This window comes from Tamandua tetradactyla, chromosome Y (assembly GCF_023851605.1).
Source record: "Tamandua tetradactyla isolate mTamTet1 chromosome Y, mTamTet1.pri, whole genome shotgun sequence".
Lineage (NCBI taxonomy): Eukaryota > Metazoa > Chordata > Mammalia > Pilosa > Myrmecophagidae > Tamandua > Tamandua tetradactyla.
Genome location: NC_135354.1, coordinates 16,195,220 through 16,211,225, shown reverse-complemented (window position 1 = coordinate 16,211,225; position 16,006 = coordinate 16,195,220). Strand labels below are relative to the sequence as shown.

The 16,006-nt window shown below is 32.8% G+C and overlaps 1 protein-coding gene across 6 annotated transcripts in view; it reads right to left on the bottom strand.

Moving 5' to 3' along the window:
• LOC143672602 (ubiquitin carboxyl-terminal hydrolase 9X-like) overlaps positions 1–16,006 on the bottom strand; it is a 179,838-nt gene that overhangs the window by 85,666 nt on the left and 78,166 nt on the right. For 5 of the 6 annotated variants that reach the window (XM_077147219.1, XM_077147215.1, XM_077147214.1 and 2 more), the window contains exons 12-16: positions 15,050–15,256; positions 9,422–9,558; positions 7,053–7,201; positions 2,707–2,794; positions 59–401 (exon numbers count right to left, since the gene is read on the bottom strand). In XM_077147219.1, coding sequence (XP_077003334.1) covers positions 59–401; positions 2,707–2,794; positions 7,053–7,201; positions 9,422–9,558; positions 15,050–15,256 — 924 coding nt within the window. The remainder of the gene's footprint in view (positions 1–58; positions 402–2,706; positions 2,795–7,052; positions 7,202–9,421; positions 9,559–15,049; positions 15,257–16,006) is intronic. The other variant, XM_077147216.1, reaches the window with a different exon arrangement.

Below are 16,006 nucleotides of genomic sequence, written 5' to 3'. Positions count from 1 at the left end.
TTTTGAAAATACATCTAGGATATAGTGTTTGTAAATGAAGTTCCTACTTCTCACTTACCCTCCAAAGGTAGTCTAATCCTATTAATTCTAAATCATCCATCATATAGGCTCTTCTTTTTGCTATTAGTTTCCCTTCTCGACAATTCACAGCTTTGAAGAATCGTTCAAAACATTTCATCCCATTTTCAGTTAACAGGGAGGGATCAAGCTGAAGCACATTACTTTCAAAGAAGTCCTTATTAATATCAGGATCTAAGTCTGGTTCATCCCCCATTAACTTGGAATACCACTTAAAACAGGCTTCACGATCACAAAGGAAAACTGCATTCTCTGCTAAGCATTTCCATATTTGTTTTGCCTGAGGAGCACAGAGCCACAACTGGCCATCCTTTAATAAAAATCTTGGAAGAATATAAGAAAGCAGAGATTAGTATCTATAATTTTTCTCAAAAGGGCTTTATTTGAATATGGATGAATTAACATATTTATCACAGTTAAACAATTACAGTTAAAAGGCATTAGTTCCTCAAAAAAATAACATTACTTAACTATATATATGGTAATAAAAAGCCAGATAATAACCAATTCATTTACCAAGGACTTATGAGATACCTACATATGTAAGGAATTCTGCTAGGTTATTTGAACTAAATAGTAATAGAAAATTTTTTCCTTGGTTTTAAGAAGTTCAGCTCTTAAAACAATTTCAATATAACATCTAGAAAATGAGATTCTGTGAATAACTTTTCAGACATAAATGAGATTCTGTGAATCACTCATGAATGTTAATGAGTAAAACTGTTTAAAATGTTATGTCTGATATACTCAGTATCCAAAAATGTTAAACAGAACAACCTATACATATTTTAAATTTAGTTTTATGTCAGTAAATATTACCAAGTTCAACAGCAAAGAAGGGCTTTTAGTTTTATGACCGTTAGTTTAACTAAAATAAGACAATAATGAAAGTGATGATTCTACTTCAAGTAGTTTCTTCCCTCAAACTAGCTCTCTAGGGCCACCCAGCACTTTTCATCTACCCTGCCATTTCTATGAATGATAGTGAAAGAAATCAGAACCATATTTTGATCTGAATAATATCACACTTAATTTTTAATTACAAAGATGATGGTGGTTTCATGTTCAATTACATGCTGAATGTGCCTAATGTCAAAGGTGTTCTTTTGGATCCTAATTCGAGGCTTTTAATATTTTCACAAGATCACGAAGACTAGAGGTCTTCCATCTAATTCCTGTACCCTCAGTAATCAATGCAAAATATAAAGTCTAGTGGGAAAAATGACAGTAGCTTTCAATCACTGGTGTTAACAGAAAGAACAGAGAATTTAAAGTCATACCACATACAAACTTTGTGACTTTCAACAAGTTACTTTCACAAAACTGAAATATCAGTTTTATTAACCAAATGGAAATAACACCTACCTCACAGGGAAACAGTGAGGACTAAATCAATTAGCATAAGGCCAAATATGTACCAAGCCTAACTGCTAGTACCTTTTCCCTTTATTGAGTTGTTGCACAGGTAGATATTTGTAAAGTAGGACTGATAAGAGGTCCTGTAATTTTAACCTTTAATACAGTGGATAGATGAGACATTTTTTCTTCTCCAATAAATCTAGAAGATATTATGTACAGACCCCACCAACAACAATGGCTCTCTGAATCTGAAATCTCATTGACCCTCTGTAGTTTCTTTTTTTTACAGAAAATTTTTAAAAAGTGGGGAGAGGAGCAACTTTGAATTAACGTCAAATTTCATGAAATCTGACAGCCACCATATTCTAACTTTATGTAAATATTTGAATCTTAAAGTTAAGACCAACCCAGAGGATTATAAAAATCTTAAAAGCAGCTATCAATTACTAAGTAGAAAATACAGACTACAAGTCAATCTAAATATTTCCCCTGAAATTAGTATGGTTTAAACCCTAAACAGAAATACTATGTAACATATCACTCCCCAGCAAATTCCCCAGAATATATATGTAAATTATAAATACAGATTTTCTGAAGCACTGACAGCCTTGTTTTATTTGACAGTCACCTGAATCTTAAGAAATAACTCATTATTCAAACTGTGTACCCATAAATATAAACAAATACATACACGTACACACATACAATTATTTCTTCACATATGTCAATAAAAGCTAAACACTACTGAGCAAATTCATCCTTGGACTGTATTTAGTTTCGGCTAATAGGACAGATGTCTTTTCTTTATGGCTACATTTAGTAATGTTATCCTAACTCTGTTAGGAAAAAAAAAGCACCAAAACATGTTAAGCCGCACTATTCCTAACTATCCATGAAAGTATTAAAGATAATATGGTTCCCAGTTGATTGTTTTTGTGTCCTTCAAATTAAATAATGAAATATATCCCTTAAGACTAAACATGCGTTTCTAGTGTAAATAAGTCAAACTCTATTCTGACTTTAAAATGTTATTTTCAAAACAGCAATAAAGAAAAAAATTAAAGGTAAGCCAAAAAATTCAATATATTCAATAATAAGAACATAGGAAAAGTTACATGGACTTGCGACAAAATGATTTTCAAAAGGGAAGACAAACAGCTGTGATAGAAATAGCCCTTTCAGAAAGACTTAGCTTAACATTAAGCATATTAAAACACAGCATTTTTTATCTGTGCCTTAAAGAAAACAGCATTCATTTTTAAAACTAACCTAAGGAAGTTAAGCCTTTCTTGGACCTCTTGAACATGACTATATCTACTTCCAAGTCTCACAGTTTGCGGGTCACAGTCTTCATGGTCTGCAAAGTAACAAAAATTGTGCATTATATACATGCATCAAAAAAGGTAGGAGGTAACTTTTAATTTTGATATTAACATTCATAGGGGAAAAATTATTCTTATAAAGTACTTTATACACCTTACAAACTACACTATCTCCAAATTTTCCACATCCTTGACAACAATAGGTATTTTCTATTTTTAAAAACATTCTACCCATCTACCCATTTTATAATTTCTTCGGAGACATATCTATTCAAATAATTTGTTTATTATCTAAACTCTATTGTTTGTTTTAAGATGCAGAAGCCATTTATACATCCTGGATTTTAACCCCTTATTAGATTACTTACAAATATCTTCTCTCATTTTATGGATTATATTTACTCTTATAATGCACAAAAGTTTAAACTCTTGATTAATTATATTTATCTCTTTTTTCTTTAATCATCTGTACTCTTTTTTTTTTTTTTTTTTAAAGGAAAGACAGAGAGAAGGAAGGAAGGATAGAAGGAAGGAAGGAAGGAAGAAAGGGAAACATTTTTAAACATTTTCTTGTTTTATTGTATTTTGTTTTTCCGTTTTTTGTTACATGGGCTGGGGCCGGGAATCGAACCGAGGTCCTCCGGCATAGCAGGCAAGCACTTTGCCCGCTGAGCCACCGCGGCCCGCCTCATCTGTACTCTTGGTGCCATACTTAAATTGGTGCCAAATGCAAGGTCATGAAGAATTTTCTTCATGTTTTGTTCTAACAGTATTATGATTTTAGCTATCACTTTCAGGTCTTTGATTCATATTGAGTCCATTTTTGTATATTAGCCTCTTAGGTCAAGTGTACCTAAAATTAGGCCTAATAGTCACCCCCAAGAGACCTCTTTTGTTGCTCAGATGTGGCCTCTCTCTCCAGCCAACTCAACAATCAAACTCATTGCCCTGCCCCTGTCTACGGGGGACATGAAGGTCCCAGGGGTGTGGACCTCCCTGGCAACTTCAGCCAGAAATCCCAGAATGAGCTGAGACTCTGCATCAAGGAATTGCGAAAAACCCTAGAATGAGCTGAGACCCAGCATCAAGGGACTGAGAAAACCTTCTTGACCAAAAGAGGGAAGAGTGAAATGAGACAAAGTGTCAATGGCTGAGAGAATCCAAACAGAGTCGAGAGGTTATCCTGGAGGTTATTCTTACGCATTAAGTAGATATCACCTTGTTATCCAAGATGCAATGGAGAGGCTGGAGGGAACTGCCTGAAAATGTAGAACTATAGTGTTTCAGTAGCCATGTTTCTTGATGATGATTGTATAATGATACAGCTTTGACAATGTGACTGTGTGATTGTGAAAACCATGTGTCTGATGTTTTTATTTACCTTGTCAACAGATCAGTAAAACATATGGAATAAAAATAAATAATGGGAACAAATGTTAAAATAAATTTAGACTGAAAGGCTAGTGATCAATGAAAGGGAGGGGTAAGGGGTATGGTATGTAAACTTACTTTTCTGTTGTCTTTTTATTTCTTTTTCTGACTTGGTGCAAATGTTCTAAGAAATTATCATGATAACAAATATGCAACAATGGGATAATATTGTGAATTACTGATGATATATGTAGAACGGAAGGAGCATATATTCAAAATGTGTTATTTTCTTGTTATTTTTTTAATTAATAAAAAATTAAAAAAAAAAAAAAAAAAGCTCTCTTGGGGGTGACTCTTAGGCCTAAATTTTAAGTAGACTTGTCCTGTCCTCTGTGGGGTTAAGTTTCATATGAACAAACCCCAAGACTGGGGGCTCAGCCTATAGCTTTGGCTGTCCACACTGCTTGTGAGAATATCAAGAATTCAACTTGGGGAAGTTGAATTTCTCCCCGTTCTCACCATTTCCAGAAGGGGGCTTTGCAAATACTTTTCCACTCACTGATCAAATCACTCTGGGATTCATCGGGGCGTCACTCTGGACAAACCAACAAAATCTCATGTCCTACCTGAGATTCCCAGTACTTATGGTGTTCAATCAAACTATCTACATAAGTTATATTAGGAAATGCATTAGTCAAATTATAAATTTGTAGCAAATAAACATTTTTTGCTTTAGTCTCACACATAAGGTGACATTTTAAAACATTAATTACCATCTGCTTTCAGCACCCTGCAGTAAGGACATTCCTTTGTTCTTCCTCATGCACAAACATTCTTAAAATCTGTACACTTCGTCTCTATTATTATACATTCTAGGCATTCCTAGATTATACCATCTCAATCTTTAACATCTATCTTTCTTTCTGATTTCATTTATGCCCTAGGCCTCCTCCCTCTATCATTCTCACATGCAGCTTCATTCAGTGTTTTAACATAATTGTATTACAGTTAGGTAGTATTGTGCTGTCCATTTCTGAGTTTTTATATTCAGTCCTGTTGCACAGTCTGTATCCCTTCAGCTCCAATTACCCTATTTCTATCTCCTGATGGTCTCTGTTACCAACGAAATATTCCATGTTTATTCACTCATGTCAGTTCTTATCAGTGAGACAATACAGTATTCGAAAATGTGTATTTCTTGATATGCATGATCACTTAAGTTTCTGTTCCATTAAGAGTGCATTAGCCACTCTTACAAATCTTACAAAAATTTTATTAAATGCCTTGTTCCTAAAGAAGCCCAGAGAGTATACCGTCTCTTTAATTTTCCTCCATACCAGGAAGCTGTGCAAACATTTCACTAGACTCCAGTGCTTCAAAATAGTTGATTTAGACAGTCCTTGCCTACACAATAGTTGTTTCAATAGAGGGACCAATTCCATTCAGCCATTTTCCCCCAATTCATTGTTCTGTTTTTGTATGATATGTCAACATAATTCTCTTTCAAATTTTCTGGTACGTTAAAATATTCAAGACTTATACCACATTAATTCTTACATAAGACTTGAACCAGCCATTTCTCCAAAGACTTATAAATTTAAAAAAATGAATTATTCTACTTAAAAATATATTAGTATCAGGAACCTATCTGATATCACACTATTTCATGACTGACATGTGGGATGAGTTAGAAGTAATAATTGATTCTAGCCCTACATATAAAGCTGTTGATAACTGATGAACACTGAGTTTTTATGAGAAATTCTCCCGAAAATAATACTATGACAACAATTAAAGTAAAAAGAATAGGAAGACATAATGCAAGTGGCAGTCTTTAGAAAACAGGTTTTAATGAAGTAAAATAATGTGATTTCTGGGAACAAGTTCTACAAACTCTATCCAGAAATCATATTACTTAATATGAGTAAAAACTGGGAAAATTTTAATAAATTACTTTCTTATCTAAAGTAACACGAAAGCAGAAATGGAATCAGATGACCATTTCAATGGAATTTTTTCAAATGCTGAGATACATGGAATATAGTCAAGACAAATACACTACTAGTGAAACAAACAAAAAAAAGAGAGTAAGAAAGTATCAACCCAATTATAGAAATCTCAAGCTGTCTTACTGCACAATGTTACATGTTTGAAAACATCCAGGCAACATGTTATAAAGACTCAATCACCACAGTTTGTGTTGATGCTACTGTTTCAGGAATATTGACAGTTAATGTTATTGCAGAAGTGAATTACTTTAAAAATTTTAGTGGAAACATTTATTTTATCCACTTATTTAGAAATCTTTGAACAAAGCATTAATCAGAAGTAAAAAGTATTACAACAAGCAGTAGACTAAGAGAAACAGATCATTAAGAAATCAATAAATTCAGGATAACATATTAATATCAGCCAAGATTCAACTGCTTGTCATAAGATGTAATTGTTCTAGTAACCATAAAGTAGGGACATAAATAACACTACTATCCTTATTTTGCAGCTTTGGTATAGTTTAGCCACAGAAAGATTAAGTACCTTTTAAATCATGAAACTTCTTAAATTCTGAAGTTAGGCTTTAATTCTAGGGAGTTTAACTCCCATATTTTCAGAACTAAATTATCTTACCTGTCCTATAGTTCTGTTTGGAATAAACCTTAGAATAAAAAACTAAGTTGCTTAGAGTTTTTAGGTTATATATCAGGAAGACAAGTAGACCATAAGCTCTTAAATGAATAAAATTTTTAAAAATCAATTCATTTCTTTTTGTTTCTTCAAAAAAATAAAATGTACCAATTTCTGAGTTAATTAACAATAAAGGGGATAAAATCAGAAAAAGAAGTCTAAGTTGATTCCCCATAGTTAATTTTATTTATCAACTTTTAATTTTATTTTCCATAGTTAATTTTAGCTTATAATACATACCTCGAGCATACAGTCTCATACTGTTCATATACACTGCAAGGTTTTCTGCCACCAAAGTAACTAAGGCATGATTGTGCTGAAGCTGATTGATTAAATCATGGCGATAAAACACATGAGGACTTCGCTGAGTCTGACTGAAACGAGAAGAACTTAACAGTATAATTAGGCAAATGAACATGTGATAATCAACAGTTTGCAGAAACTAAACTATAGCTACCACTTTAAAAGTTTAAAATATTCCATATTCATAACTGGATTTAATCAACACACTCCTTTTAATAACAAAGTATCAAGCAATTTAAAGAGAATATTGATGTCTCAAAACTCAGATAGTTAATGAAATATTTTTATTTTACATGAAAACTGTACAACAGTATTTTCTAACTTTACTCCATTGTACTGTCTATTCTAGTGTTAAAACTAAGTTTACTTGATTAAGAAAAGTAGCCATTCAAGATGCATTCTGGAATACTGGGTTTGCAGTCAGTTTATATCTAGGTATTAACAGAAAGATATCTAGTTCTTTTTTGCTTCTTATTGTCCCATTTTCAATGAAACCAATACACTCTCCCAATCATTTTTATCTGGTTAAAAAGTCACCCGGTCTTATGAAAGTATGTAATAATATTGCGCTGTTCACAACTGTAAACAAGTGCTAACAATTTAATTATACTCAATTATTTTAAACTTCTGAATACAGTGTGATGTAGCTAGAAGCCACACTATATAGACTGCATATCTATAATTACTGTAACACTAAACTGTAACCCAGATGACTTATTTCTTTGATGATGAGGTAATACTTTATAACTGCATAATCTTTACCCTATAATTGGAAGTTAACAAGATAGTCATGATAAGCCCAGGATGTACCCCCTTCTCTTGTTTTGCAGCTCTGAAGTATGATATTCTTGCAGGTAACCCCTCAATGTTTATTTAACTAACACGAGTCAGCCCTAGTATTAAGGAAGCCAGTTTTAATCAGAGTCAGCCCTTGCCTGACATGTGCAATGAATGCCTAAGCCTTAAACTTCAAAACAGTTAAACATGTAATCAATCTGCATATTTAGAGATTAGACTACCTCTAATTTTGTCATTTAAACTTGCTTGCCTTTGTTAAGAAGGCTACAAATCACTCGATGTCTCCAGTTCAAAGAGACAGATTTGAAGAACCTCTTTTCCTCACAAAAAGAGGAAAATGATTTTTTTAAATACATTTTTTTCTCCTTTCAAAATCCAGATGTCACTTAATTGATTCTGGTATTCTTCGGGTAAGGAATCACTTTTGAGAGGAATCACAACCAAATATTGACATTTTGTATAAAAGACAAAACACAAATCAGGCACTCAAAACATGTCATTCATAAATGAACACTGCCGTAACTACAAGTGTTTTGGAATTTTCCCTAGTATTTATTCCTAAAAAAATTTCTGACTTCATACCATTTTTCCAGCATTAAAGTGAGTCAAAATTCTACTTTAAAATCAAAACATGTGTTTTTAAAATTTTTAAGACATAATCATATATATGAACCCTCGAGCTCTAAAAAACACTGGCAATCATGTATTTATTTTACAGATTACAAATGTTTCTGTAAGGTTAAAGAATCTAGGATTACAGTTTACTAGATAAGTTAGGGTTTATAATTAGAAGGCTTTAAATATACTGTGAATATTTTTGCCACTAAGTCTAGCTTTCTAGACTTAATCCTTTTCATGTCATTAATTCCAACTGTACTATAAGGAAATACAAACATAAGTCGTTCTAGTAACTAAAATCTAGCAACTAAAATACAGCACTTAAAATTATCTTTTTTAAGAACTATGTAGCTAAATAAATTGAGAGTGAAATTATTTTGAAACTAAGTCATGGCCTCTTTCATCACTGAAATCACGCTGTAAATTAACTGCAAAAAGTTTTTCTTTAGATATTAGCACTTTCTAGTATGACATTTAAAATTAACAAAAATGTTAGGAAATAAGGTGAGACTAATTAAGAAAATTATATGAAATAGTATAATGTAGTATTAAGAATGAATATTTGGTCTAAGTGGGGCAGTTCAGGGATAGAACAGTACAACAAAAAAAAGGAAAGAAATAAATACAATACACGCTTATCACTATGTCAGGCATATTAGCAGGAAGCTAGTGACAATTTCAAACTAGTAATATTGCCTGAGAATTAATACCCATGTATTCTTAGACAAGATCTAAATATCTCTGGAATAAAATAAAATGTTATTCCACACAAACCAATCTCTTACCTTCTTGCTTTCACACTTTAGTGTTCTGCCTTTAAAATTAACTTTTACTCTGATACGCTTTTTTTTTACACCATTAATTTAAAAAAGGCATATTAAAGGCCTTACCTCAAATTTTGAGGTGCTTCACCAAACAAACTACAAATTTCTCTTATCTGTTTCAGTGCAGGAATTACCCATTTGACATTTGTGCGAAGTTCTTCAATAAAGCGATCTATCCACTGGATCTTTTGTGTGTCTCGATCCTTAAATCCACATACAAAAATTTTGTTTTATATGGACCAGTACTTAGAAGCATTTTGAGAACAAAAAAGAAACTTTTATTTTAAGATCAGTATCACAGAAATTACTCTGTAATTGAATAAGGAGTTTAATCAAACAAAATTATTTATATTTCAAAATTATCACCAAAACTCCAAAATGTAAGGCACTACTATAAAGTCTGAGAGTTAAGTGGATTCAGAGATATTGCAGCAAGGTATAAATCCCAAGGACAGGAACCCTCATCACTTGCTCAAATGTGGACATCGTGTCTTAAAGTTTTTTAAGTTTCTACAATACAAGATTTGGTAAAACACACAACTCCAATTCTTATCAAAGATGGGTTTGGTTTAACCACATTTTTCTAATCAGAGAAAATAACACAGAAAATTTCTAACTCCTCAAGAAAATAACAGTATGAAATATTTTGAAAGTAAAAAGACCATCAAGATAAAAGTAGTATCAAATTCACAAAGACAAAGAACAGAAAACTGAAAAAATAGGTATTGGCATTAAGAAAATGCAATTCCAAATATTATGCTGTGGTTTATTCACCTCTTTTTCATTATGGTCAGTAGTAACCTAAAGTTCTTATTTGGATAATGTGCTAGTTTAAAGGATTTATGTACCCAAGAAAAGCCAAGATTTAATCCTAAGCAATCTTGTGGGAGCAACCATTTCTTTTAATTCCAATTCAGCACTACAGGCTGGAACCTTGACTGAATTATCTCCATGGAGATGTGACTCAATCAAGGTGGTTATTAAACTTGATTAGACAGAGATGTGACTCCACCCATTCGTGTGGATCTCCATTAGTTTACTGTAATCCTATAAAACAGGAAACATTTTAGAGAATGCAGGAGATTCAGAGAGAGCAGAGAGGAACAACAGAGCCATGAGAAAGTCACAACAGAGAAACCGCAAGAACCGTGAAGCAGAGAGTCCACCGGCCAGCAACCTTTGGCGATGAAGAAGGAAAACACTTTCCAGGGAGCTGAAGAGGAACTAGAAGGAGAAGTAGTGTTCGACATGTGTCCTTCAAGCCTGAGAAATCCTGCCTGTTTGTCAAGTGCATTTCCACTAGAGAGAGAATTCACTGGCCTTCCTGAATCAAGGTATCTTTCCTTAGATTGGACATTTTCACAGCCTAAAACTATTAACTTAAAACTTACTGAATCCCCTTTCTAAAAGCCATTCCGTTTCTGGTATATTGCATACTGGCAGCTAGCAAACTAGAACAGCTATCTAACAGGTTTTTGCTGGAATAATTCTGTATCTTGTGCATGTAAGGGGAAGAAATTGTAATTCTGTGTATTTAATTCCTAACATAGGGGGACATTTTTGGAAGCTCATGCAGACTCCTGATTACAAACAAAACTAACCTCATACTTTAAATGTTTTTCATTAAATACAGTGGACATCTTTCCAAAGATCATCTTACTTTTCTTGAGCAGGGAGGAGAGGGTACATGATGCGGGAACTGACCCAGGTCTGCGGCACTGAAGGCAGGCATTCTACCACTGATGTAGAATGACCCTTCAAAGGTCATTTTGATGGCTACCTGACACTGCTGTTCAGAGGATTCATATTCATTTAAATGTTTTCTAACTTTTCATGTCTATAAATAACTGTTTCTCTCTTACATCATGTCCTAGAAAAAAAATTCTGTATATCAATTTGCTGGGTTGAATTCTCTAAACGGGTTTTATGGCCTTAAAAATATTTGTATATGTGTATTTTAACTGTCACGGCCTTTAAAAGCATTTGGAAGAGAGGGCAAAGAATGATAATTACTGTTTCCTAACAATAATAAATGAAGGTTGAAGTTCAAAACAGTAGTCTCTTTTACTAAAGTTAGTGAAATCAGTAACTATTTATGGAGCAATTTACAAGACATCCTGCCAGGCAATAATATACATTACTAATGAAGAAAGAGCTATTAATTGAAATTTGATAGCAAATGTACTGCTTTGAATCACTATTCTTTACAAGAATTCTTAAATCATCATTAGGCTTTTGAACTGACGTACTGTAAGGACAGGCAAACTGCTGCTGATTCAGAGAGTCAAGAATAGTATTAAAAAAAAGTATACTTCAATGAGTAAGGAAGGTATGAAGTGCTCAATAAATAATACTGGAATAAACTGAGAGTAATCTGTAAAAAAGTTAAACTGGATTATTTCTCTTATTCCTCACACTTAACTGAATAAAAAGTTTCACAGAAGATTAAACTGTGAAATATTCAAAAATTTTTTAAAATTTACTTAATTAAAAAATTAAGAAACCAAATAAAACATCAATGTATATAATCTGTAATTCAAAATATCATTAGTTGCATATTCATCATTTCTTAGAACATTTGCATTAATTCAGAAAAATATAAAGACAATAGAAAAAGAAAACGAATACAGGAAAGAAAAAAAAAAAGATTATACATTATACCTACCACACCCCTTACCCCTCGCTTTCATAGGTCACTAGCATTTCAAACTAAATTTATTTTAGCATTTGTTCCCCCTATTATTTATTTTTATTCCATATGTTCTATTTCTTTGTTGATAAGGTAGATAAAAGGAGCATCAGACACAAGGTTTTCACAATCACACAGTAACACTGTGACAGCTCTACAAAATAATCAAATTTTTAAAGTTTAGGAGAAACACGAAAGATTATTTTGTTATGTGCTGGAAAGAAAAGACTTTCCAAGCATGGCATGAAATCTGTGCTGGTTTGAAAGGATCTCTGCATGGCATGAAATCTGTGCTAGAAAAGCCATGTCTTAATCTAAATCCCATTTCATAAAGGCAAAATAATCCCCATTCAATACTGTATGTTTGAAATTGTAATCAGATCATTTTCCTGGAGATGTGGTTTAGTCATGAGTGGTTGTTAAACTGGATTAGGTGACAAAATGTCTCTATCCATTTGGGTGGGTCCTGCTAAGTTTCTGGAGTCCTATAAAAGAGGAAACATTTTGGAGAGTGAACATTTTCAGAGAGAGCCAGCGAAGAATGACATAGCCATGAGAAGCAGAGAGCCTGCTAGCCAGCTAGAGACCCTTGGAGATGAAGGAAAACACCTCCCAGGAGCTTCGTGAAACCAGATGCCAGGAGACAAACTAGCAGATGATACTGTGTTTGCCATGTGCCCTTTCAGCCAAGACAGAAACCCTGACTATGTTCACCATGTGCCTTCTCACTTTAGAGAGAGAAACCCTAAACTTCACCAACCTTCTTGAATCAAGGTATTCTTCCCTGGATGCCTGTGATTGGGCATTTCTGTAGACTTGTTTAATTGGGACATTTCCTTGGTCTTAGAACTGTAAACTAGCAACTCATTAAATTCCACCTTTTAAAAGCCATTCGTTCCTGGATATTGCATTCTGACAGCTAGCAAACTAGAACAAAATCCTTAAGTAACATAAGAAATTAAGAAACTTCACACATTTTATATTTTTATTCTTTAATTATTATATGACCACAGATCTACAAACTGTGTAAAAATATCTGTAAAACATAACTAAATAAGAGTTGCACTTGTTTGAACGTATTATGTACCCAAGAAAAGCCATGTCCTTTATCCTGGTACAATCTTGTAGAGACAGACCTATTGTTTCCATAGAGATGTGACCCACCCAAACTGTGGGTGGGACTTTCTCTTTAGGTGGTTTCCATGGAGATGCTTCCCTGCCCAGTAAAGCTGGGTCTTAATCTGCTTACTAGAGTTCTTTAAGAGGGAATAATTTTTGGAAAAAACTCAGGGCTAACAAGAGAGAGATATTCAGAGATGAAGAAAGAAAATTCCCTTGCAGAAGCTGTTTGAAACCAGAAGCCAAAGGACTAACAGACGCCAACCATGTGCCTACTCGCTGCCAAAGTTTTTCTGGATGCTATCAGTCTGTCTTGAGTGAAGTATCTTTCTCTGGATGCCTTAGCTTGAATATTTGTAGTCTTAAAACTATAAAAAACTTAATAAATTCCCTTTATAAAAATCAACTCAATTCTGTTATATTGCACTCTAACAGCTTTAGCAAACTGAAACAAAGCTAAAAACACATCAACAAAAGATTATTTAAATGAGGGTAAAATAGGGAATATGAAGGAAATCAAATTCAATCAATAGAAAATGAAGAGATGCTCAGTTTCCATAAAGCTATTTTACAATAAAGAAATTAAGGTAGGAGATTCATTTGATTTTCATCACTTGAATGAAAAACAAACCAAAAATGATGGCACAAGCAGAAGAACTTCTTAACATCAATGATGGCAAACTGACAAGAAATTGCCAGTCCCATTCCATACAATTGTTTAAAAAAATAGAAAAAGGCATGCTATAATGTTAACTAGCAATATAAATTTAAAGTGTATCGATATGGCAGTCCACAACAAACTTTGGGATATGTCCTGTAACTATTTGTGGAAAAATGCTTTGAAAACTACCGTTTTTTTCTTTTTTTGCTTTGTATAAATGTTATATTAATAATAAAAATTTAAAAAATAAGTGTATCTCTGCTTGGATTTGTAACTTGTAACCCAATTCTAAGAATTTATTCATACAGAAATACTTATAAAAGTACACACAGATGTGTACATAATGTTTATTACTTTCTCTGCAGTAAAAAGATAAAAAGCTTATTAGTACTGGACAGGTTAAAATAAAATATGGTACAAAGGAACACTATGAAGACTACTAACATTAATCAGTTAATTCAAAAATACAAATGTGGAAAGCTACTGTATATAAACTATTTAGGTGAAAAACATGAGTTGTAGTAAATTCCACTTTCACTGATGCGATAGCCAACAAGAAAGAATGGTTATTTTTCATGACTATTCCTATTATATACATTTATGAACTGCCCATTTTTCCCCCCAAATGGTGTTAAATTAGAATAAAATCAGAGATAAATCATATTCTCCTAGAATATGAGATTCCTAATTTCTACTTTATCTCAGGCTGATGTTTCATGAAAAATCTTTCCTTCTCTCAAGTTCAGCTCATTAAAATAAAAATACTTTTATTAACAAACAGGAAGTTTTCATTCATTTCACTGTGGGTCAAATCATACAATGACAAACACAGGAAACCTGTAGTTGATTGCCTCATAGAGAAGCCCCTACTTAGGAAATTTTGTTAGTTGTATTAACTTTTCAAGAGTAAAGAAACAACATCACCATCCGCAGTAAAATACTACAGTCTATTTCAATGCCATATATTTAATTATAGAACTACCTCAAGAAGTTTTACCTATAAAATCTTTCTCTCAAGGAAGTTAAAATGCTCTGCAGATGATACACAGAACCACACTGAAGAAAGAAAAGGATTCAGACAGGCTTCCATGAACAAAAGGTATACTTTAATTCCTCAAAGAACAAAAATGATGGAATCAATCAGAACTATTCTGAAACTAAGCCATTCTAATATAAAGGAGAAAACTCAGAAAAAGTAAACAAAGAAATACAAAATACACCATACCTGAGAACAACTATAATCTAGTATTTTTATGTGGGCACTGAGAGCCAGGTCCATGATGTCTACAGGCACATCATCACTATGTGCCAGATTCCAGAGAAGATTCAACACTTTGTGTGCCATCACACCATCTTTATCATCTTCTGCAAGACGACGTATCAGTTCAAGTAACTTTTCACGTTGCTTTTTACTTGCATTTGTCCAGCTTGCCTAGAAAAAATATGTAAATGATACAAATACCACACAATTCATATTTTCATTTATCCTATTTAAATTAATATACCTGGATTAACTATATTCAAGTATTAAAAAACAACCCAACATGTAAAATCTTCCAGAATAGCTAAACACTTAAATTATTTATGTCACTTAAGAAGAACATGTAGTATTCACAGAAGGAAATAATTCACCTCCAGGAAACAAAAGTCTCTATTCACAATTAAACTCTAGTTCTTTTGATTTTTACATTACATAATTAAAAAGATGCTAAAGAATGCTAATGCAGAAAAATAGTACAAATGAAGAGGACAGTAATATGTATTAAACATTTTTAAAACAAGAAAACAAACATGCACAAAAAATATTTAGAATTACCAAAAAATGCAAACAATTCAAGTATCCATCAATCAATGAATGGACAACAAAATGTAATTTATACATATTATGGAATTTTATTCAGCAGTAAGAATGAAGTCCTGAAGCACGCAACAAAATAGATGAATTTTGTGGACATCATGTTGAGTGAAATAAGTCAGACAACAAAGGAAAAATAATGTATAAGCTCACTAATATGAACTAATTAGACTGTAAATTCATGCAAACACAATTTAGAATATATATAATTTAGGTTACTATGGGATAGAATGAGACTAGAGAATGGGGAGCAGTTGCTTAAGATCAGTAGAATTTTTATCTAGGCTGAATTTAAATGACTAGAAATGGATCAAGGTGATGGTAACA